This window comes from Oryctolagus cuniculus, chromosome 17 (assembly GCF_964237555.1).
Source record: "Oryctolagus cuniculus chromosome 17, mOryCun1.1, whole genome shotgun sequence".
Lineage (NCBI taxonomy): Eukaryota > Metazoa > Chordata > Mammalia > Lagomorpha > Leporidae > Oryctolagus > Oryctolagus cuniculus.
This window is the reverse complement of record NC_091448.1, coordinates 57,537,564-57,563,268: the sequence shown is the minus strand read 5'-3', so window position 1 is coordinate 57,563,268 and position 25,705 is coordinate 57,537,564. Positions and strand designations below refer to the sequence as shown.

Here is a 25,705-nt window from a genome sequence, read left to right as displayed (position 1 = left end):
ACAGCTCTAGACTCATTTTTGTTCTTGCCTTCACTCAAGCACTTCTATATATCTCTAAATACCTCAGGCAGGTTCAGTACTCCTTCTCTGAACACAATAATCGCTCCCATTATAGTAATTCTCCTATTTTAGTACATTTGTTACTACGTCTATCTGCCTACCAGATGGTAAAACTCTTGGAGGAAAGGAATGCTGTCTTTTTATTCGTGGGGCTCCATTTTCAAACAGGATGCTTGGGCCAAAGTTGACACTCAATAAATGTTCGGGAAATAAAAATCTTGCACTTATGGCCAAACCTGATGTTAATCATGTAATCATAATTTAGTAAATATTTATTTGTTCCTTCATTCAATACATATGTGTTGAACATGTGCACTGCATTAGACATGTTTGAAATGAGGGGAGGATGTGAATATGCCTTTTTGAAATAGATGATCTTTTTAGGGTAGTAAGATGAAATTTTAGACTTTTCCTTAGAAAAATGCATATATGCTCATTTTTCTACTTTTGTATCCTCTTACTATGAACTCACTGCTTCCTGATACCTATGTTTGGTACTCAGGTTAAGAACCTGTACCTTAAGTTGATAGGACCATTGCCCAATGCCAGACTTAGTTATACTAATGACAGATTTTGGGAATTTTAGCTGAGACCAGCTCTCACAAGCTGCCCATCATAGCCCTTCCTTCCTTATTCCCATGTAATAAGTATGCAAATGGCTAGAATATAGATTCCATCCTATCTGTGTCTTTTACGATTTATTTGAAAGGCAGAGTTTCAGAGAGGCAGAAGAGGAGAGAAAGAGGGGGGGGAGAGAAAGGGGGGAAGAGAGGGGAGAGAGAGAGAGAGAAAAAGTCTTCCATTCACTGCTTTACTCTCCGAATATAAGCAATGGCCAGAACTGGGATGATCTGAAGCCAGGAGGCAGGAGCTTCTTCCAGGTCTCTGACGTGGGTGCAGGGGCCCAAGGACTTCAGGCATCTTCTACTGCTTTCCCAGCCCACCGTAGAGAGCTGGATCGGAAGTGGGGCAACTGGGACTTGAACTGGCACCCATGGGGGATGCTGGCATTGCAGGACGTGGCTTTACCTGCTACACCAGAGTGCCAGCCCCCCAATCTATGCCTTAACCTACATTTTACATATTTTGATGTCCCCTGAAGTACTTTTGAGACTCACATTATTTGGGTCACTGAAAATGAATGGCAGATAGAAACATCTACCAAAGAGGTGTCTCACGGCTCAGCTCACATTACTTAACTATAATTCTATATAAATACATCATTGTGATTTACTTTTAAAAAGTTTCATAAAGTCACTGAACAGAAAATCGAGTATATACATCCAAAAAAATTTAAGGTATATTTAGATAGATATTTAGAAAGTCGAGTATATACATCCAAAAAATTTAAGGGGTATGTTTAGATAATGAAACCTCAAGATGCCATTATAAAAAGCAATAAAAGTAGAAAAATTTTGGAATAATTTCAACAAGAGTTGTGCATGACTTGACTGTAAAAAGCTTCACCTAGGCTTAGTGACCTCAAGCTAAGCAATTCATACTTGTGTGCAAAAGCATCATCCAGAAAATACACCAATAAATTAGATTTCATCAAAATTTAAGACTTTTGTTCAACCAGAGTTACTGCTAAAACAATGAAATATCAACCTACAGACTGGGAAATCCAAATCCCATTTCCCCAAAGAAGACTCTATTTACAATATATAAAGAACTCAACAGTTAAAAAAATTCTTTTTTAAAAAAATTAAATTTTTAAAACTTTAAATTTTAATTTAAAAGTTTTTTAAAATTTTAATTATTTCAGCAGAACCAAGCACATAAAAAGGTGTTGAACATTGTTTGTCATTAGGAATCAATAAATTAAAAGTACTCTGTGATACCTCTACATATCTACTAGAATGACTTAATAAATAAACTGACAAATGATACAACCATTCCTTAAATCAGTTTGGCAGTTTCTTATCAAGTTAGACATACATTTATCACAATGGTCCTTTTTTTAAAGATTTTATTTTTATTTATTTGAAAGAGTTATAGAGCGAGGTAGAGACAGAGAGAGAGAGAGGTCTTTCATCCACTCATTCCCTCCCCAAATGGCTGCAACAGCCGGAGCTGCGCTGATCTGAAGTCAGGAGCCAGGAGCTTCTTCCGGGTCTCCCAGGCGGATGCAGGGGCCCAAGGACTTGGGCCATCTTCTACTGCTTTCCCAGGCCACAGCAGAGAGCTGGATCAGAAGTGGAGCAGCTGGCTGGCGCCGCGGCTCATTGGGCTAATCCTCCGCCTTGTGGCGCCGGCACACCGGGTTCTAGTCCCAGTCGGGGCGCCGGATTCTGTCCTGGTTGCCCCTCTTCCAGGCCAGCTCTCTGCTGTGGCCAGGGAGTGCAGTGGAGGATGGCCCAGGTGCTTGGGCCCTGCACCCCATGGGAGACCAGGATAAGTACCTGGCTCCTGCCATCGGATCAGCGCGGTGCGCCGGCCGCGGCGGCCACTGGAGGGTGAACCAACGGCAAAGGAAGACCTTGCTCTCTGTCTCTCTCTCTCACTGTCCACTCTGCCTGTCAAAAAAAAAAAAAAAAAAAAAAAAAAAAAAAAAAAGTGGAGCAGTGGGACTAGAACTGGTGCCCCTATGGGATGCCAGTGCTTCAGGCCAAGACTTTAACCCACTGCACCACAGCGCCAGCCCCTATCACAGTGATCCTACTCCCTCTAATTTAGTCTAGAGAAAAATGTGCACCCACACATGACTTGTACCTAATGTTTGTAGCAGTTCTTTCCATAACTATTGAAAACTGGAATGAACCCAAGTGATCTCCAACAGATGACACTGAGATGCATTAAAGTTGCTCGTGCGTCTATAGTTTGAACACGTCTCAATGTAATTATGCCAAACGAGAAGGCTGTATATTAGATGATTCCATTTACATGACATACTCAAGGAGACAAGCCTACAGTGACACAGATCAGTATTTGCCAGGGGTGAGAAGTAAGGAGAGACTAATGTGATGAAGTGACCACATGGTGTTGAAATAATGAAACTGCTTTATATTCTCATTGCTGAGTTCACAAATTTGTGTGCATAGAGGTGTGCTTTGTGGCACAGTGTATTAAGCCACTGCAAGGGACACCAGTGTCCCATATCGAGTGCCTGGGATTGACTTCCACCTCCAGTTCTCATTCAGCATCCTGCGTATGCATCTGGGAGGCAGCAGACTGTGGGCTTAGTACTTAGATCTTTGCCACCCATGTGGGAGACCCAGAGGAAACTCCTGACTCCTAGCTTCAGCCTGATTCAGCACTAAATGTTGTAGGTATATAGGGAGTAGAGCAGCAAATGGAAGATGTCTGTCTCTCTCTGTCTCACTCTTTGTCTATCACTCTACCTTTCAAATAAGTTTAGGAAATCTTTAAAACAAAACTGTGCACGTAGAGGATTTCAAGAAGTTGTACTCCAACACATCAATTTTAAAAATGCTCATTCTAATGTTAAATACAATAAAAGTTTTCATGAGGAACAAAAAGAAAATTTATTTAAAGCTGTATCGCCTTCCAAAATTGACTGCCTCAATATAGTAATAATTCAGTTCTTCCTAAATTAGTCCTTATATGTTGTGCACTACAAATTGCCATGGAAGGGGTGGGGGGAAAGGGCTTAATAAACTATTTTATAATGTTCGGTCCATTTTGAATAAAATAAGGCCAAAAACATATTCAAGAATAGAACAGAGAGGAAATTTCATATTAGATTTCAGATCTATAAAATTACAATAATTAACATGGCTCTACTAATGGACAGATAAACAGAACAGGATATAAAGACTTCATGTACAAAAAGAAAGATAGGAATTTAGTAAATGGGCTTTTTCATTATTTACAAAGAAAAGTATTTAGAATTTGATGACTTTGGTGATTTAAAGTGAATTTCGAGATGAATAACATTAAAATCAAAGATTTATTTATTTAAGAAAGATCTTAGAAAGTTATTAAGGAAAAGAAAGTCATAAAGGAAAGAAGTGATAAATTTTACAACATAAAATGATTCTTAAAGCACCATAAACAAAAAGGAAGTGAGAAATTATAGACTAGTATATTTGCTATATAAAAGACAACAGATACACATCCTTAACATAAAGAAAATATTTAAGATCCAATAAAAATAACATAGCTGAAAATAAAAGACAAAAATATGTGACAGAGGTATGTCTTCTAAAAGTCATATTCCTAATAAATACCTGGAAAAATACTCACTCTAAGTATTAAATATTGAAAAGGTGATTCTTTATTGGCAGCAGCTGTACATAATACATGGTATTAATGAGTGCATGAGAAAATATGTACTGTAGTGAAATAGAACTAAAAAATTTTAAATAATATATAAGCATTTAAAGGCAAAATATGAATACCTTTGTAGCAGGTGAGTTTGCAATAACAATTCAAAAACCATTAAAAATACACTTGCCTGCCTTTCTGCTTTAAAGAAATAATTAAATATGTAAATGAAAATGTTTCACTTTGGAAGCAACCTAAGTGTCTCATGGTGTGAGATTCACTGAACACTCGATGGCAGTCATAAAATGGAATGATGTGCAGCCATTAAAAATGCAGTGGATATGTACTTCATAGACAGAAGCGTGTTTCTCGTGCAGAAGTCATCTGAATATGTTCTGAAGATCTGCGGAGAGGGAGGTCTGGGTGCATACACTTGATTTTTAAAAGGAACCTCAGAGTGTGGGTGATTGTGTTTTTTGAGTATTGGTGCTTCTCTGGATTGTCTCTGAGGCTTTCTGTAATGAGCCCTTTTGACTTCTGTGATTTTAAAGGCTTTTTTCAGTTTAATTTTGACAAAGCTCATTTGGAAAGCAGCTGCTTTTTCCCTGGTCCCACTCCAGAATCTTGCACGTTTTCCTTTCCTGTGTGGGAAGGAGAGGACTTCCTGTTGGGTCCCCGAGACGGATGGTGCACGTGACACCTCCACTGTGGGCCCACTGCCGAGGGCATCTGAATGGCGCATTTGGAAGGCTCAGTTCCCGGTGGCCCCCCGGCATCTTAGGAGCTGGGGGCCTTGCTTTTCTGTGTAACGACTTCTCTGGGTCCTGGTGCACTTTCCGCAGGCTCCCGGACAAGATGACAAATGAAAGCCCACATACCACATGTCCAAACATTTAAAAAGTTATAAATCACGCTAATACACTGTTAAATGAAATATATTCTATTCTTCTATTTTGACATATATTCCTTCCTAACAATGAAACAGAAAAATGGGCTTAACTCTATTGTTTTTATATGTCCTGGAGTTGGCAAAACACCAAAGATGACTCAATTTAATTATTATTGCTCATTTGGGTCTTCTGTTGATGGCCCAGCGATATTTGGATGAGAAATAAAATAAACACATACACAAATCATAAACTATTATGTACTTATAGAGTACAGTTCATTTCTCATTCTTTGATTTCAGCAAAATTCTAATTATAATAAAAATTTTGTGTTCATTCTGTCCTCTTGACAATAATGATCTAAAGCAGGAGTTGACGAATGTTTTCTGAAAAGGTCCAGACATTAACTGTTTTAGACTTTGCAGGCCATATGGCTTCTGTTACTGTTCGATTCAATCTTGCTGTTATAGTTCAAAAGCTGCCATAGACAATATGGAAGCAAATGGGTGTACTGTTTCAATAAAACTTTATTAAAAAAATAGATAACTGTCACTGTCAACTCCCAGAATCTTTCTTTGCCTCCAAAGGAAACTCCATACCTGTCAAGCAGTCACTCTAATTCTCCCTCCCCTTCAGACCTTGGCAAGGGATAATCTACTTTCTGGTGCTACAGTTTGCTTATTCTGAATGCATCGTATAGATGGAATCGTGCAATTTTTTGTAAAAAGTTGGATTTAGCCTATGGCCATAGTTGGGTGATCCCTGGTATAAAATATTTTTGAAGTGCACATGTACAAATTTACATATATTTTGACTAAAAATGTAAATCACAAATGTAAAATGTAAGAAGCTATTTTCATAGTTTTAAAAACGATTTATTATTTACTGGAAGGGCAAAATGACACAGAGAGAGGGAGAGACAGAGACAGAAAGAGAGCATTTTCATCCCATGGTTCATTTCTCAAATGACTGCAGCAGCCAGGTCTGGGCCAGGCCAAAGCCAGGAGCCAGGAACTCCATCGTCTCCCACATGGGTGGCAGGGATCCAAGCACCTGGGCCATCTTCTGCTGCCTTCCCAGGCCCATTAGCAGGAAGCTGGATTGGAAGCAGAGTAGCTGGAGTTGAAACCAGCACCTTGATACGGGATGCTGATTTCCAGTTTTGGCTTAACCTGCCGTGTCACAATAACTGTCCCTTTCTATATTTTTAAAAATTATTCCTCCTAAAGCATTCCATTGTATGTGCCAAAATCCAGACAATATGCAAATTATAGTGGATATAAAATCTCAAAATGCAATTATTTAAGATGACTGTTAATTTTTAAAATGATAGTTAAATATTAGTGAACATGCCCATGGAATTAGAACTGTTCACAAGTCTAGCTTTCCTTTTAAAATTTATTTACTTTTATTCCATTTAAAAGTCACAGAGACAGAGAGAGAGAAACAGACAGATGGAGATCTCCCATCTGCCGATTCACTCCCCAAATGCCCACAACAGCCAGGATGGGGCCAGGCCAAAGGCAGGAACCTGGAACTCAAGCCGATTCTCTGTGCAGGTGGCAGGGACCCACATTCTCAAGCCTCCCTCTGATGCTTTCTAAGTTGTGCATCAGCAGGAAGCTGGATCTGAAGCAAGGTAGCTGAGACTTGTAACAGGCCCTCTGATGTGAGAGGTGGGCATTGCAGGTGGTGACTTCACCATGGCACCACCACGTCCACCCAGGCTTGTCTTGCTTTCAGCATCCATCTACCTGCCAATAAAAAGAATTCACATCGTGGTTAACCTGTTCCGTAAGTTTCCAAGGAGCATCATTTGGTTGTGATAATGAAACATTTCTCTGCCTCCACATACAACTACCATAAGTACCACAATCATGTCTGAGTTCCAAGACTATGAACTGGAGTGGGAGGAGATGCAAAGAAATGAACACTCGGCATCTCCAGACAGGATGGTTTCATATCAAGAAGCTCTGTCATGCTCTGTGATGGAGTAACTTACATAGCCCTGGTAAGTTATGTAGTCTGTTATTTCTCTTACCATACTGCTTGCCTCCCTCTGATCCGTCTCCAGTGCTGCTGGTGGCAGCACCACCCCTGCAGGTCCCCAGCATTTAGTTCTTGTGTTTTGAAGATGCCAGGACAAGAGGCTTTGAGAAGAACCTGAGCAGTGTCAGGCCTGAGAGTGGGTGTGCTAGAACTTGAGTGGCAGTTTATATAATGAGTGTGTGTGTGTGTGGGGGGGGGTGTGTGGAGTATGCCATTTGGGAGGACTTCCTAAATTGTATGGGACTTAAAGCCTGAGCCCTTCTGGTCTGAATCCCTGTTGGGTCATCGGTTTCACTCCTTCATAGTGATGCATGGTTCTGCTGCACGGGTGAACCCTGTAGAATGTACACCCTTGGATTGCTTTCCTGAAGTCTGCTTTGTGCACGTGACTCATTTCATGCGGATGCTATTATTGTGCAGGTTTAAGAGTGAGATCCTTTTGGAAGTCCTGTTTTGAGCTCAGTGAAGTGAAATGTCACATTTTGTACTGTTCACAATCAAGGAAACTGAGATAGTCACACGGGGTACTGATGGCAAAGTTTAAGAATACCCTGTTGTTGGTGTTGTGGCATAAGAAGTTAAGCCACTAACTGCAACACCAGCATCCTATCTGGGTGCCAGTTCAAGTCCCAGCTGCTCTACTTCTGATCCAGTGCCCTGCTAAAGTGCCTGGGAAAGCAGCAGAGGATGGCCCAAGTGCTTGGGCCCCTGTACCCACATGGGAGAACCAGAAGAAGCTCTTGGCTCCTGGCTCTCACTTAGCCAAGCCTTGGTATTGCTGCCATTTGGGAAGTGAATCAGCAAGCAGAAGATCTCTCACTGTCTCCCTCTTTCTCTCTGTCTCTAATCCTGCTGTTCAAACAAATTAAAAAAAAAAAAAATACCCAGTGCTCCAGGCCACTGCCAGCATCAATGCTTCAGGCCACTCTTCCTGTTTCTAACAAAAACACATATCAATTTAGCATCTACTATGTGTCCAGAATCTAATAAACAGAATAAAAGAAACAGAAAAAAGGGGAATGAACAAAAAAAAAAAAAAAAAAAAAAAAAAACCTCCATCTGCAAAACATAGCAAAGATCCTTCTGCTGCTCAGATTTGTCCTCGTCATGCCGACGTCCTGTTCCTCTGTACTTAGATCATTGATTTCAAGGGAGAGAAACGTGTTTTCCCCTCTTATCTCCAGGCACACATATGCAAACGCCAGATAATTCCGGGCAGAGGAGGGAGCCCTGGATGGCCCCAGCTGTCCTCCGTTGCACAAAAGCTGATAGCACCACTCTGAAACCAATCATTTATAAAAGCCCTGTCAGGCGCCAAGATGAGCCAAGACGGGATTTGCTGTGGCTGAGCTGGGAGAGGCACTTGCTCTTGGCCCAGGGTCTCCTCACATGATTAAGAATTCCATTCTCCACTTCTAGATTGTGCACTTCGTAACCTGGTTATGAACCTGGTGGGCCGGCCCAAAGTCAGTTCTCCCTCTAAGTGAGACTTGTGCTTAATAGGACAGGCCTAATTCAGAAGCACTGTGGTGGGGGTGGGGGTGGGGGAAGCTCCCACTGCACCTTTGGGTGTTATTTGCCAGGGACTCAAAATTTCAAGGTGGCCAACAAATCTTGGGCACCTTGTATTTCCAGAATTCATGCAGAATAGATGTCACGTAGAAAAAATAGTAAAGAAAGGATCGTTAGACCAGAATCTAAGACAATTTCCTGTCCACTGGGCTGCAGAACCTGGGGCTAGCCAGTTATCAGAGCTATCTGGGGAGATGTCAAAGGTTCTCACAGTTCTGGCTTTCCTTGGTGCGGCTTTGAACAACACAGTCCTCACACGTTCCTGTCTCTGGCAGATTCTTCTCTTCTTCTCCTATCTTCTTGGCCTCATCTTCTCTGTCTCCCTGTAATCAATCAATCCTCCTCCTCCCCACCCATCTTTCTTTTGCTCTCTTGCTCTATCTAAAGCCCCCCCACACACACACACACTCACTCCCTTCTCTTTTATATATTTATTTGAAAGGCAGAGCATCAAAGACTCAGATAGGGGAAGAAAGAGAATTATCTTCCTTCTCTGTATGGCCACAACAGCCAGGCCCGGGCCAGGACAAAGCCAGGAGCCTAGAACTCCATCCGGGTCTCCCAAATGGGTGGCAGGGGCCCAAGTACTTAGCCCATCCTCCCCTGCCTTCCCAGGCACATTAGCATGGAGCTGGATCAGCAGCAGAGCAGCTGGGACTTGAGCCAGGACTCTGACTTGGGATGCCAGCAAGGCAAGTGGCAACTTAACCTGCTACGGTATAAAATCAACCCCACAAACTTACTTCTAAGGGCTTGGGACAATGGCTCAAGTCACTGAGCTGCAAACACTCACATGAGAAACTTCAATTGAGTTCCCACCTCCTGCTTTCAGCCCCAGCCCAGTCTTTCCCATTGTAGGCATTTGGGGTGTACATCAGCTAATGGGAGTTTCTCTCTCTCTTTCTCTCTCTCTCTCTCTCTCTCTCTCTCTCAGATAAATAAATATCTGAAAATACAGTTTGGGACAATATATACAATGTATAGAAATGATATTTTAAATCTTATGGATGCATGAGCTTCCTAATGGATTAACCTTGGGCTAGCAGGAGGGTCAGCAGGTAGGATGATGGCCTGGGGATGCTCAGGTCCAGCAGGAACAGGATGCATTATTACTGGACTCTATGCTTTTCAGGACAACTCCTCCATCTGCCCTGGCCACCGATGTCTTTCTTCTTCGTCCTTTCATCAGGTTTTTCGTAGTTAGTGATGAAGACTCTTTGCCATTTCTCTTCTTCCCTGGAATCTCAGCGACGTTGTACTGGTTTCTTAAAACAAGCTTTGGTGCATGTGGTATGACCAAGCCAGATGAGAGCAAAAACCGTTTCTTTCTCTCTCTTTACTTAGTCATCCAGAGTTTGAAAGGCATGTGCTATCAGTGGCACTGCAAGTAGCCCAGCCCCGGAGTCTGACATTTTGCTTATCTTGATGGCAGCTTGATTCTTAGAATTGCACAGCCAGATTCGGCCAGGGTGGGAGGCAGTTCAGAGACATACATCTTCCTGCCCGACAGAAGCCAACTCACACAACATCTAAAGGGAGTTTTCCTCCCAGCCTTACAAGTCACGTTCGGAGTGGGGTCCCACATCACAACGGCAGGAAAAGAAATATGGATGTGAATGGGGCCAGGCCCAAGGGACCCACAGGCTGACAGCACGGAGAGTTCCCAGTCATTTCCTCTGCTCCCAGGCGCGCGCCATGGGGGACCCACAGGAACTGCCTTCACATCGTGGCCATGAAAAGAGCTTGTTTGCATGTTTTTCTTGCATTTTCTGCTGCCGGAGGCTTCCAAAAACAGACACAAGGTTCTGTTGGTTGCACAGACTTTTTTTTTTAAAGCATGTATATAGGAACTGGATTAATTTACTTCTGAAGGCAAATTGCTTTTGCATTACAGCTCAGGGACTCCCCCCTACAGCGTGGTCTTGCCTTGCAGAAAAGAGTCTTGGAAAAACACTTTACGTGTGTCACCCATGTGCGTGATTCTGGGAGGGGTAATTTGCACTCTGAGATGAATAGGGAAAGAATGCATTTACTGTCCAAATGTGTGGCAGTTTCGCAGATGGCCAGTAACAATGCAGGAGCCACACTGGTGTTATTTAGATGTCCTAGAAAATGGAAAAGATGTGCATTTTAAAGCTGCCCGGACCTAGATTTTCAAGTCACATTATCTCCCTGAGCTGATGTCCTCACTTGTGAAATTAGGATGATAATGCTGACATTTCCTTGTTGTGAGACTCAAGAAATCATGCATCAGTTCTTGATCTGCGGTAACTGTTGAAAAAGAGTATGTATTTGCTCCTGTTGTCAGTGTGTTCTTCCTAAGTCCCCTGAATTTGAATTCCTGTCTGCCCAGATATTTGTGTGTGTGTGTGGTATCTGTGTGTGTTAAAGATTTTATTTAGGCTAATCCTCCACCTTGCGGCGCCGGCACACCGGGTTCTAGTCCCAGTTGGGCGCCTGATTCTGTCCCGGTTGCCCCTCTTCCAGGCCAGCCCTCTGCTGTGGCCAGGGAGTGCAGTGGAGGATGGCCCAAGTGCTTGGGCCCTGCACCCCATGGGAGACCAGGATAAGTACCTGGCTCCTGCCATCGGATCAGCGTGGTGCGCTGGCCGCAGCGCGCCAGCCGCGGTGGCCATTGGAGGGTGAACCAACGGCAAAGGAAGACCTTTCTCTCTGTCTCTCTCTCTCACTGTCCACTCTGCCTGTCAAAACAAAACAAAACAAAAAAAAAGATTTTATTTACTATTTGAAAGGCAGAATTACACAGATGGGGCAGGGGGAGATGAGAGAGAGAGATCGATCTTCCATTCTTTAGTTCACTCCCCAAGTGCTCATATTCTGAACACAAGAACATTTGTGTGCTGCTTAGCCTGTCTGAAGTTCAGCTTTCTCATCAGAAAAACTGGGGCTCACAATTGTCTCGCTTAGGCCTGTGTACAGATGACATGAAGGAACCATTGCTGGCATGGTTGGCAAACAGGACACATCTTCTGTGACACAATGACACGCTGTGCTCAGAGCATCATGAGAATGAGTGACAGATGTGCAGAGTGACGTGAAACAGCTACTATTCCCACAATATGCGTGGGGTGAGGGGCGTTGGTCATGGAAAGACCCCATGCTTCCTAGGTCCTGGAGCTCCACTCTTTTTCCTTTGTCATCTGAATTTCTACAAACTGAAAATATGTGGAGACTTCAAAAAAGTACATGAAAAACAGAACTAAAAGACAAATAAGACAAATCATTGGATCCAAAATGATTGAAATCCGTGCCTACGAGGGATCTTCAAAAAGTTCATGGAAAATACACATGCTGAAAAATGTTTCAAGAAGTTTTTGTGCAAAAATAAAGTTATCTTTCAATTCCGTTTTCCATGAGTCTTTTTTTGAAGTTCAGTCATCATTTGCCTGGGGTGAGGGGCAGTTAGTGGTCATGGAAGGACCCGATTCTTAGCGGGGGCAGCTCCTCCCTCTTCCCTGAATTTCCACACATTGAAGACATCCTTGCTTTGGCCAGTGCCCCCTTTTTAAAACATTGTGTGTTTTCTTGGAGCATTATAGGAAATTGGTCCATTTGGTGTTTGTAGTTGTACTACATTTAAATGTAACAAATACAGAAAAGGATACAAATCCTGGGATAGAGCTCAACACTCTCCTGTGGTGGATACATTTGTGTAACCAGCACAGGATAATGAACAGGGATATTTCCATCAGTCCAGAGGCCCTTGCCTTCTGTTTCCTAAGGGTAACTGCTGTTTTGACATCTACTGGAATGTGTGAGGTGTTGCCTCTTTAAGGCATTTTTATCAAGGAATCATCCAGTGTATACTTTTTTTTTCTTTTCTTTTTTTCTTTTTTGACAGGCAGAGTGGACAGTGAGAGAGAGAGACAGAGAGAAAGGTCTTCCTTTTGCCATTGGTTCACCCTCCAATGGCCGCTGCGGCCAGCGCACCGCGCTGATCTGATGGCAGGAGCCGGGTGCTTCTCCTGGTCTCCCATGGGGTGCAGGGCCCAAGCATTTGGGCCATCCTCCACTGCACTCCCTGGCCACAGCAGAGAGCTGGCCTGGAAGAGGGGCAACCGGGACAGAATCCGGCGCCCCAACCGGGACTAGAACCCGGTGTGCCGGCGCCGCAAGGCGGAGGATTAGCCTAGTGAGCTGCGGCGCCGGCCCAGTGTATACGTTTTTGTGTCTGGCTAGGTTTGTTAACAGTGTCTGTGAGGCTCATGCACAAATTAGAAGCCATTCATTCTGATTGCTGTGTAATAGCTCATTGTGGTATCTATCCTGTTGTTGATGGACATTTGGGTAGCCTGCATTTGGCACTAATAGGATTGTCTGTGAACACGCGTGAGCATGTGTTACTGTGTAAGTGTATACAATGTCTACTGAGCGTAGTCCTGGGAGGGAAATTGCTGACCCGTGGTGTATGTATGATAGTGACAGTTTTCCAAGTCGTCGTGCAATTTGCTCTCCAAGCCACAGAGTGCCAGTTTCTCCACATCCTCATCTGTACTCAGAATTCTCCATCATTTTTATTCTTACCCTTCAGGTGGATGTGTCACAGTCTGGTACTGAAATTTTAATTTGCGTTTCTCTGACAGCTAACAAAGTTCACTTCTCCATGACGTTTTGAACACATGGGTATATCTTTGTATGAAGTACCAACTCAAGTCTTTTCCCTCATTTTTCCTTTGTACTATCTAGTTTTCTTCAGCTTGTTGATTTACACAGTTTCTTTAATGTACTTTGGATATTATTATTTTGTCAGATACAGGTTTTTAAAATATTTTATCCCATTCTTTGACTTGCCTTTTTTATTCACCTAATGGTATCATTTGATGAACAGTAGTCCCTATTTTTAATATAATCCAAACCATTATTTTGGGGGGAGTGGTGGTTATTCCTTTAAGAACTTAAAAATCATTTCCCTCCCTGAAAATGGTTGAAATGTTTTCCTGGATATCCTCCCAAAAGTTTCATTGATTTACAATTCATTATTTTATCTGCAAGAAATCTGGAATTGACTTTGGCGTACAGTAACAGGCAGAAGCCAAACTGACTTCTCCATATGAATAACCAGTTGACTAAATACCATTTTTTTAATTTTTTTTTTTTATTTTGACAGGCAGAGTTAGACAGTGAGAGAGAGAGAGAGAGAGACAGAGAGAAAGGTCTTCCTTCCGTTGGTTCAGCCCCAAATGGCCGCCACGGCCAGCGCACTGCACCGATCCAAAGCCAGGAGCCAGGTGCTTCTCCTGGTCTCCCATGGGGTGCAGGGCCCAAGCACCTGGGCCATCCTCCACTGCACTCCCGGGCCACAGCAGAGAGCTGGACTGGAAGAGGGGCAACCGGGACTAGAACCCGGCACCCATATGGGATGCCGGCACCGCAGGCGGAAGATTAACCAAGTGAGCTATGGCACTGACCCCCAAATACCATTTATTAAAACTGCAATTGCAAAGGACATTCTTTGTAAGGAAGAAGTGCTTCCAAGGAGCCAGGAACAGTTTCTGAGGGAAGCGGGGAGAGCAAGGAGACAGTGTGAGGAGTGCTATGCATTCAGGGAAGCTGACTTCAGCTGACAAGAAGGGTGACTCAGAGGAGGTGAGTTCCTTTCTTATGCCCTCTTACACAGATTGCATGCACAATGATGTGTTATGAGTGCCATGGCAGGCTCCTCTGGGTGGTGCCCCAGATAACGGTCATGGTGCCACCAGTGCTACAGTAATGGCCACTTTTTAAATCCTGCCTTTCAGAAGTCAGCAAGACACAGCCATGGAGACACAGCTCCTAGTGTCAGTCACTGACTTGGGTGAGAGCTTGGTTCCTGCTCGGCTCTATCATTTCTCACATCACAGAGGAAGCTGGTCAGGCTCTGTAAGGCCTGTGTGACGGATCTGATCCAAAATGAATCCCCCAGCCCAGCAGGGTCTGATCCCATGGACGTGTTACCAAGAAGTTTCCTCTCTTGGCCCCACTGCCCCATGTCATGGATGGAAATAGAACCCCCTCAAAAAACGAGCTCATCTCTCACCCCCATAGTGAGCCAGTTTCTGAATTGGCCGGGAACGTGGCCAGCTGATGGTCTTCAAGCCAGACAGCTGCTTTGAAAGTCAGAAGGGGCTCTCAGCTCTCCTCTGCACCCTCCTTTACCTGAGCTGAGGGGGGGTTCCCCAGGCAGTGGTGAATGAGGAATGCTGGGCATCACTTTCTTAGGAACAGTGCTTAGGTATATTCCCCATAGTCGAGACTTCCTGAAGCTTTGGCTTGAGTTTTCCAGTGAGCTAAGTAAATGGAGCTTAGAGACATTAAATTAGTAGCTTGCGGTCACCCAGCCAGCAGTTGGAAGGAACAGGCTGCAGACTTCATTTTCTGATTTCAGATGAGCTCCACAAAAATCTTGTAAATGATTCTATTTCCCTTCAGTCTAGCAAGAGGAGGCAAAACCACAGCTCCTTCAGAATCTTCTCTAATGTCTAATTACCCGTAAAGCCAAAGACTGTCTAGCAGTTCTATCAATGCCACTGAATTCCTTGTGTTTTCTTGAGCTCTTTTGTTTGTTTTGCTAACATAAACACAACATAAAATTTACCATCTTGGCCATTTTAGGTTCAATAGTGTTAAGTGTTGTACAATTAATCTGCAGAACTCTTTTAATCTTACAAAACTAAAACTCTGCACACAATAAATAAATAAATAAAAAAAAAAACTCCACATCCCCTCCCTGAATAGTCCCCATCAACCACCATTCTTTTTCTGTCTCTGTGATCTTGACTACCCCGTATAAGTAGAATCATGCAGCATCTGTCTTTCTGTGACTGGCTTGTTTCACTTAGCAGAATGTCCTCAAGGTTCATCCATTTGTAGCATGTGTCAGAATTTCCTTCCTTTTTTCAGGCTGAGCAATATTCCTTTGTGTGGATTGGCAACAGTTTCTGCATTCACTTATACATCCGTAGATGCCTCCATTGACTGTTGGGAATTCCTGTTGAGCTCTTTAAAGACTTTGCCTGTGACTTTCTTCTTATCCTCTTATTCTCAGTTCGAAACAAATAAGTTTCTGTAGTTTTTCCTTATAATTTTGGTGTATCCACCTTTCCCCATCCCATTGATACTCTAAGTGTCTCCAAGTCCTGCTCACAATTGGGCAGAGCTGTTGGAACAGTCCACAAGTCCTTCTTGGACATTGTCCCTCCCATAATACAGTCCACTGTGTCAGTCCTGCACCCACCTGTTCCGTCATCAGGCAAATCTCACTGTCTTCCCATTGCACACACCTTTGGGCTCCCATAATCCGTCTGGCAGTTCTATAGACCTTTCATACTATGGAATATGGTGGGGATTTTGAAAAGTTCATGGAAAATGGAATTGAAAGATGTTGATTTGGGCACCAAAATTTTTTAACCCACACATAGCATTTTCATAATGCACATTTTCGTAAACTTACTGAAGACTCCTCATTACTCAAGTAGAGTAAACACATGTACCTTACTCAAGTAAGAAAGCATTAAGCATCATTTCTGTGTTGCAAAGCACGTTGAAATGCAGCATTCTGGTTTACACAGGCGACTTATTTTATGTGATGGGTGAGCACATTTTCAAACATTAAAATCCAAATTGCTGTGAAAAAATGAATAAATTAAAGAATTTTTAAAGAATCCTGTTGTGAGTCCTGTTACCAAGAAGTTCTTCTTTGCAATGAAATCGTCATTGAGGATTTGTTTGGGCAATGACATCTTCTTCTTTGCAAAAAGTAGCTTACAGATAGCCAATAGCTAAGCCCTACTCCTCACCCAAGCCCATGATAACCAGTCAATTTTTCTCACCCTGGAAATAACAGTATTTGTCTACTTAATGTGGTTTACTTTTGAAACTCTATTTTACCTCTTTCCTCATTAAACTCCCCCTCTTTGAGATAGCTCCTTCCCCTACTCTGTTGAGATTATTGAAAATGCTTTTGTTTTTGTTTGCTTTTTTCCCAGAGGTCTTTGTGGTTGTTTCCTGTGACGTAATACAATCTGTGACTCCAATCCCTGAAAAAGACTTCTGGAGCTTTCCTCTCCCCAGAGACAGGCCAACCAGGCACTCTGTTTTAGATTGTGGCCAAAGTTAGAGGTAAAGAAATAAGAAGTCAAGGGAAAGGAGACAGGAATGCTGACTTAAAAATAATCAACAAATACTCCTTCTTCTCCGATGTTTGCTTTTACAGACTTAGACTTTTCATGCATTTGATCAAGTTTCTTTCACTGAGGCATTCCAACAGTCTCTGGACAGATGTCCTCACTCGTCTTACACTAGGGACACCTGTAGTTCCAGAGCAGATTGGGCTGGCTAGCCAACATCTCAGTCCTGTGAAGGGGGCCCCACAAAGACGAATGATGTGAGCTCATGTCACTCAGTGGAATTGGCATTGCATAGGCATTGGAATTGGCATTGCGTGTGGACGATATATGTCTGTTTTGGGTGAACGCCAAGCTATCTGGTCTTTATTTACTCTTACCCTTGCCTCAAGGTAAACTTAATAGATGGGTAATGAGGTACATTAAAAATTTCTTTGAAAAAGAAATTGCAAATTTCTTTAAAATTTTTTTTAAATCCAGCAATAGAAACCAAATGTCTGGGAAGCAACAATGATGGGTCATGTGGTTGGGTTCCTGCTACCCATGTGGGAGACCTGGTTTGAGTTTTTGACTCATAGATTTGGCCTGGTAAGGCTGGACCACTATAGGTATCTGGGGAGTGAACCAGAAGATGGGCGCTCTCTCTCTTTTTCTTTCTCCCTATGTCCATCTGACTCTCAAATAAATTTAAAAAGAAAAAAATTCCAGTTATGGTAGGGGAGCAGAAGCGGGAAGATTTATAATGAAATTAGCCATCAATTTCCACTTTTGAAGCTATATGTAAGGTATATGAATTTCATTTTATACTTTCTCTCCTTTTGTGTATGTTTAAAGTTTTTCACAATATATTAGCAAACTGTGTGGTTGGGACAAAATTTTGCAGTCAACAAAGGCAAACACAACCCAAGTATACCCTTTTATCACAGGTATAAAATCAGGAACAAAACAAAGAAGTCAATCATTTGGCCTCAAAATCAATACAGTCCTAGTTAATGACTGTATCAAAATGGAAATCAAAACTGCCTAATATGATTATTAAATATGCGTGAAGTCATGATAAAGACAGCAGAACATTACAAGGCTTATAGAAAATTGGACCACAGAGGAAAACTAGCCTCAAAATGATTTTATTGCTGGAGGGAGAGATTGAAAATAGATGAAATAAGCATCTAGCTAAATAAATGTGAAGAATATGAAAGCATAGCTTTGAAAACGAATAAATGGAAGGAGATATTAGAGAAGCTAACATAGGGGCGGGGGCTGGCCTTTGTCCTAGTGACTAAGACATTGGTTGGAACGTCCATATCCAGTGTGGGAGTGCTTGGGTTTGATTTCCTGCTCAGCTCCTGGAAGGCTGCAGTTGATGGCCCTGGTCACTGGGTCCCTGCCAGCTGCATAGGACTGTGCCTTCTCCTAACTTTGGCCAGGCCCAGCTGCTCATAGCAGCTCTCTGCATGCCTGCCTGTCCCTCTTTGACCCTGAAATACATATTAAAATAATATATATAGTAGCTTTTTTTAAAGCTGAATTGGAAATCAGTGGATTAGAAAGGAGAATCTACTCAAGAAGGCAGAAAGAAAGGCAGAAAACACAAAATTATTGTTGAGAATCATAGTATATCTGTAGCTACTCAATGGGTGAGTTTTAGAAAAGTATTGACTACTTTTTAAAATCAACACAAGGCAGAATATTATAATAAGGCAATACTCAGACCAGAAAATGAAAAGGTGTTTGCTTCCTACTCTCATCTCAACAAGTACCAATATTAGATAGGCTTTGTAGATAACTCCCAACAAATTTTCGAGAACAGAAAATCGTGTTACTTAAACTTCTCAAGCATATAGAAAATAGGAAACCCTTTATTTGTGGAATAATTCATATTCTAATTATTTTTAAAAATTTATTTTATTTATTTGAAAGAGTTACAGAGAGAGGTAGAGACAAAGATCTTCCATCCGCTGGCACTCCCCAGTTGGCCACAACAGCCGGAGCTGTGCTGATCAGAAGCCAGGAGCCAGGAGCTTCTTCCGGGTTTCCAACGTGGGTGCAGGGGCCCAAGGACTTGAGCCATCTTCTACTGCATTCTCAGGCCATAGCAGAGAGCTGGATCAGAAGTAGAGCAGCCGGGACTAGAACTGGCACCCACATGGAATGCCGGCGCTTCAGGCCAGGGTGTTAACCCTCTGCACCACAGCACCAGCCCCCATATTCTAATTATTGATTAAGCTATTAGAAGAATAACTTCAGGGACATCTCACAAATGAATATAGATGAAAAATTCAAAAAAAATGACAAGTAACAAATCAAGCTTAGCATATAATAAAAGAATAATACACCAACATTCAATGAAGTTTATTCCAGGAATAAAGGTGAGTTCAATAGAAACATATAAGTTTGATTCTTCTTATCATTACATCAAAGGACAAAATGTAGTCATGACATTAAGTTCCAAAAATTCATTTAATCTAGTATTGATTTGAGCAAGCATCTATTTCTTAAAAGACTTGGAATTAGAAAGATAACACCTTAATATCAGATTATATATATATATATATGTATACATTTTTCAAATATGCGTATAATGCCAGTACACGTAAGTTAGAAGAGCAGATAGGCTGTGTGGCTCCTGACCCCAGTATGTGGCTGGCCAGGAAGTTCCTCAGTTCTCAGTGAGAAAGCACACTTGAATCCAGTAACAATCTGCTCTATGGACCCTTCACTGGGAGGGGTCGAGACTGACACAGCAGGTTAAGCTGTTCCTTGTGACCCCGCGTACAAAACCAGCATCTCCTAGGAGAGTCCTGGCTACTCCCCTTCAATCCAGCTTCCTGGGAGGCAGCAAGCGGTGGTGGCTCAGTGGATCCCTGCTGCCCACATGGAAGACCGGGATGGAATTCCAGGTTTCTGACTTTGTCTTGGCCCAGCCTTTTCTGTTGTGTGCATTTGGGAAAAGAACCAGCAGATGGAGGATTTCTCTGTTTCTCTCTGTGTGTCACTCTGCCTTTCAAATAAACAGAAATAAGCATCTTAAAAACAACTTCAGTGGGACTTTTTTAACATGACAAGGAAATGTTACCATTGATTAGAAAAAATAAACAAACAAGCAACATCAAGAACACACAAAACAACTTTGTCAAAATTTGCTTGGGTATATGTGAAAATATATTGTAAGGTGGCAATAACTTACAATTGAGCCAATGTAGAGAGGAAGAAAGATAGTTAGAATATGATAATGATGGCATTTCAAACCATTAGATATAAAAGGGATTATTTAATAAATCTTACCTGTAATGAGAACACCCAGGAATTATGAAGGCAAGTATTTGATGTAATGTGCAATATTATGCTAAGTGTCATTGCTTTAAGAAGGAAAAGTTCAGAATTTTTAAAAAACCCTCTTATAGCAGTATAAGTGTGTTTATGGCAATATTCTCCTTCACCCAAAGGATTTGACCAAGGCTGTTTTCTTACAGCATTGTGAATTGATAATAATAATAATAATATGATAATAATAATAATGACAATAAAGCATTTTTAAAAGAACAAGCATGTTACTTGCTCCCGTCCAGGCCTATATCTAAGCTGTTGAGGTCCGTTAGCTCATGTAATCATCACTCCTGTGAGATCGGTGATGTTATCAACACCCGAGGGGCCTGAGGACTATGCGACTCCTCCAGGGTCAGACAGCTGGGGCTGTGACTCGCTCAGTCCGGCTCCGCAGTGGCGCCGCTCTCCAGGGAAATAAGGGGAAGTCGCTCATTCTGCAGGCGCTAACGTCCCTTTTTTCTCCTCCTCGTGCTTTGCCCAGGGACCTGATGCCGAGGACCCTGGACGGACAGATCACCATGGAGAAGACGCCCAGCTACTTCGTGACGCGCGAGGCGCCCGCGCGCATCTCGGCCATGTCCAAGGACACCAAGCTCATCGTGGTGGTGCGCGACCCGGTGACCCGGGCCATCTCGGACTACACGCAGACGCTGTCCAAGCGGCCCGACATCCCCAGCTTCGAGAGCCTGACGTTCAAGAACAGGAGCGCGGGCCTCATCGACACGTCGTGGAGCGCCATCCAGATCGGCATCTACGCCAAGCACCTGGAGCACTGGCTGCGCCACTTCCCGCTGCGCCAGCTGCTCTTCGTGAGCGGCGAGCGGCTCATCCGCGACCCGGCCGGCGAGCTGGGCCGCGTGCAGGACTTCCTGGGCCTCAAGCGCATCATCACGGACAAGCACTTCTACTTCAACAAGACCAAGGGCTTCCCCTGCCTCAAGAAGCCCGAGGGCAGCCCCAAGCCGCACTGCCTGGGCAAGACCAAGGGCCGGCCGCACCCGGACATCGACAGCGAGGCGCTGCGCCGGCTGCGTGACTTCTACCGGCCCTTCAACCGCAAGTTCTACCAGATGACCGGCCACGACTTCGGCTGGGATTGAGGCTGTAATTTAAACAGAAATGCTAAAAAAAAATCAAAATATAATATATTTTTTTATCAGTTGGTAGATTAAGGCAATTTAATATTTGCGCTGAAAATACTTGTGTCCTTATTATTTTTTTTTTTAAATGAATGTTAAAGAGTTTGTTCCCACACCCCTGCCCCATCTGAATCTGGAACCAACACCCAACGTTTGGAGAGAGACGAGAAAACCCTCACGGATCTAAATCCTCCGATGTCCAGTTTTTTACTTTGTGTTCATACACTCAGTCGTAACTTATAAGCATCAGTGGCATTAAACGTTTTAAGCAAAGCCTTAGGGTAAACATCTCTCTTTTTGTTTTTTGTTTTTTGGGTTTTTTTTTTAGAATATGAGCCCCTGAGACAAAAGCTATCTGTCTGAGGTTTTTCTCGCCTCTGGCTGTGCCGCTTTTTCTGACATCCTTCCCCAGGGAGTAATACCTGTTGCCCGTCAGCTCACAGCTTTTCTCATGCTTTTAGTTATGGTGTTTGAGCCTTTTTACTACTGTGGAGGATGAAGAGCACAGGGAGTCCACAGATAAACCCAATTCACAGAGAAGGAAAACTGAGTGTCAGGAAAGTTAAACGACTTATCTTAAGGCTGGAAGGCAGATCCTGGATAAAACCCCTTCTTCCACTTTAGCCCTGTCTCACGGCACTTGTTCCAGGGAGAAAGGAAAAATAAATCTGCAGCTTTAGAACAGGTGACCAGTCTCTAGATGATCCAGGAGGAGGCAGAGAGGGTTCTCTTGGGTTTTAACCTTTCGGCACCTTCTGGCACCCAGTCTCATTTGCAAGTGTGGTCCCTGAAACTGCGAACATCTGGACCCAGCCGCTTTTATGAGCCACTCTTGACTTCTGGCTGATTCAAGTTCCTTGAGGTGTGGAAATCTTGACCGATGGAAACTTCATTACATTTGAGAGAGGATTTTTTTTTTTTTAAGATTTATTTATTTATTTGGAAGAGTTACACAGTGAGCGAAGGAGAGAGAGAGAGAGAGGTCTTCCATCTGCTGGTTCACTCCCCAGTTGGCTGCAACAGTCAGAGCTGCACTGATCTGAACCCAGGAGCCAGGAGCTTTCTCCGGGTCTCCCATTAGAGTGCAGGGGCCCAAGGACTTGGGCCATCTTCCACTGATTTCCCAGGCCACAGCAGAGAGCTGGATTTGAAGTGGAGCAGCCGGGACTCAAACCAGCGTCCATACAAGATGCTGACACTGCAGGCAGCAGCTTTACCCACTAACCACAGCGCTGGCCCCTGAGAGATTCTTGTATGAAAGACAGCCAGACAGCCAAACTGGGAATGAGACAAGGTATTGGAGGACCAAAACTGACCCATCTGCTGATTTTGACTCTTTTTTTGTTACAAAAGAAACTCCCACTTCCACTTAAAAAGCACAAGTATGAAAATAATTTTTCTTTTCTAAGAAAGGAAGTCGACTTTTCTTGGCAATATCTCACTTCTAAACTCAGAGTTAGTACTAAAAAAAATCAATTAATTGGTTTACAATGCTTATATTTTTCATGGATGGAGGACTGTCACTTTGTCACTTTATTTTTTCCTCATTTCCTATTTTTCCCAATTATAGCAGTGTTCATTAATATTTGGAAAATGTTCTGAGAAACACATATGTGGTTAAAATGGTGGCTTTTTCCCCTTCTATTTCTTCCTGCTCATCCCCCATTTAAATCGCTCAAATAAATCAATAGTTTATTAAGAGTATTCCTTTCCTCTCTGAGTGGGTATTAACAAGATTAGCATTAATGGGAATTAAATTGGTTTAGAGAGGAGCACATATGCACGAAATATATAAAACATTTATAATTAGTCTGTCAGCAACATTTTATTACAGGTTTAAACCCAAGAGGAAAATGTCTCTTATTTTATAGAAGCTTCTTTATCTACCAAAATTTAAAGAAACAGACACTCTAGTATTCTAAAATAATATTCCATTTCTTCTCCAATGTTGTCAATCAGAAAAAAGGAAGTTGTCTTAAAATGTACAGTACGATTGTGCACTTTTTAGATTTATTTTAATTTATTTGAAAGAGTTAGAGAGGTAGAGACAGAGAGAGAGGTCTTCCATCCACTGGTTCACTCCCCAAATGGCCGCAAAGGCTGGAGCTGAGCTGATCTGAAGCCAGGAGCCAGGAGCTTCTTCCAGGTTCCCCATGCAGGTGCAGAGGCCAAGGACTTGGGCCATCCTCCACTGCTTTCCCAGGTGCATTAGCAGGGAGCTGGATCAGAATTGGAACAGGCGGAACTCGAACCAGTGCCCATATGAGATGGCAGCGCTGCAGACCGGGGCTTTAACCTGCTGTGTCACAGTGCTGACCCCGGTATGATTGTGCCTTTACCATAGGTGTAGCAGGTGGTGTAAATATTTCTTAAGAAGCTGAACAATTCAAATAAAGGAAAAAGTCTTTTTTAAGTTTCTAGAAATTTATCATCCTTGCAGGTGTTTGAATGTATTTGTTTATATCCTGTTTACAAAGGAGTTACATAAAACCCCAAATCCAGGTCATCTTTTTCCAATTGATCTCCTTTGCTTCTGTGCCCTCAATTTTCCAATGCTACAGCCTGTTTTTGTTCCACTTGAATCATCACTCGCAGCAACAAGATACTCATTCTAAACTCTCCCCATCGTTTAACTCATTTTGTGTGGACTTCTGATTTTGTTTTTGTATTTGCTTGTCATTATGCAAAAGTGGCCTTTGCACAAAACAACAGTTGCATCTCACAATTACATTCAGCAACTTTGTGTGTGTGTGTGTGTAAGAAATAATAAAAACAAGAAAATTGTGAGCACAGCATCTCTTCTTATGCATAGATATTTTTGTTCATATTATGTGAAAAAAAATGAATTGCTATAGAGCACTTCAGGAAAACCTTCAGACTTCTAAGATTTTGTAAGAGTGATTGAAGTTATAAGTTATAGATTCCAGCAAAATGCCTAGAGGTCTAAGGGCAGTATTCTCTCAGTTTGTGCCAGAACAGGAATATTCCATTTCTGTCCCTAAGTGGTACTAACTCCCGCTGTGCCTGGACTAGGTCTCCTATTTCTTTTGTCCATTTCTCCACACCAAACAATGGGCTCTGATCTTGGACCATCTCAGCATCCTTCCTTTAAACTGTCTTCCCAGGACCATGCCTGCTGCCCCCTTCCCTTCTTGTCTTCCCAGGAAAACATCCAGAGCCATCCTCAGCCTCTTGCTGAGCTCTTTGCATTTGAGGTCACATCTGCAGTGTATAAAAACCCCAAGTGACTTGGTCACTTGTAAGGCAAATTAATTTTATTGTGAAACCTAGACATTAACAAGCTTCTAGAGAATGGATACTCATTAGTCTGTAAGGATTACAGCCACTCTCATTGTCTTGTTCAAAGCTAATAAACCTCAATGGTAATTTGGATCAACCCCCAACTCAGCAGTTGCATCCCTTCTTTAAACAGAGTTCAAAATATCTATCTATAAATATCTATATGTATATATATGTGTGTGTATATATAATCTATATGTGTATCTATAAATTTTTTCTTTATGTATTTGAAAGGCAGAGTTATAGAGAAAGAGTGAGAGCTTCCTTCAGTTGATTCACTCCCCAAACGGCCACAATGACGGCCAGAGCTGAGCCAGACCAAAGAGAGGAACCTGAAACTCCATCTTGGTCTCCCACATGGGTGGCAGGGGCCCAAGAACTTAGTTCATCTTCTGGTGCTTTTCCAGGTGCATTAGCAGGGAGCTGGATCGGAAGTAGAACAGCTGGGACTCAAACTGGTGCCCACGTGGGATGTTGGCATCACAGGCAGAGGCTTAACCTGCTGTGCTACTACGCCAGCTCCAGATGTGTCTATAAAGTCTTAACTCTTGATTTTGCTGTTGAAAACAGAATGCATTTTCCCTACCTGCCCTCAATGCATTCTGTGGGCAGAGACCTGTTGACTCTCCTGCTACCCATGAAGACAGCTCAACCTGAACACATGACTGAACAAATGTGTCTAGGAAATAATGGTTCCTATGGAGCAACTCACCCATTTGGATGCATCATCCTGAAATAAGCCAATAGACAGTTTGTGTTCTCATTAGTTCCACTTTACAGATAAGGAAAGTAAGGCATAAGATGGCAGTTCTCAACACAAGGTGATTTTGCATCCCACACCAATCTTTGCAGACGTTTTTGGTTGTCTTAGGGTTAAGGAATGTAGGGTGCTACTGGCATCTCATGGGTAGATGCCAAGGTCACAAACACCCTACTATGTGCAGGGGACACCCCCCCCCATCACAAGGCATTATCCAAGGAAAATATTAGTCCTGTCTAGGTTCTTGGCTTAAGCAGATCA

The 25,705-nt window shown here is 42.7% G+C and overlaps 1 protein-coding gene across 1 annotated transcript in view; it reads left to right on the top strand.

Moving 5' to 3' along the window:
- Nucleotides 1-24,177, top strand: part of HS3ST3A1 (heparan sulfate-glucosamine 3-sulfotransferase 3A1) — a 103,924-nt gene extending 79,747 nt beyond the window's left edge. Inside the window, exon 2 of the mRNA XM_002718879.5 lies at nucleotides 20,727-24,177. Coding sequence (XP_002718925.1) covers nucleotides 20,727-21,345 — 619 coding nt within the window. The 3' untranslated portion in view covers nucleotides 21,346-24,177. The remainder of the gene's footprint in view (nucleotides 1-20,726) is intronic.
- Nucleotides 24,178-25,705: the final 1,528 nt, after the last annotated feature.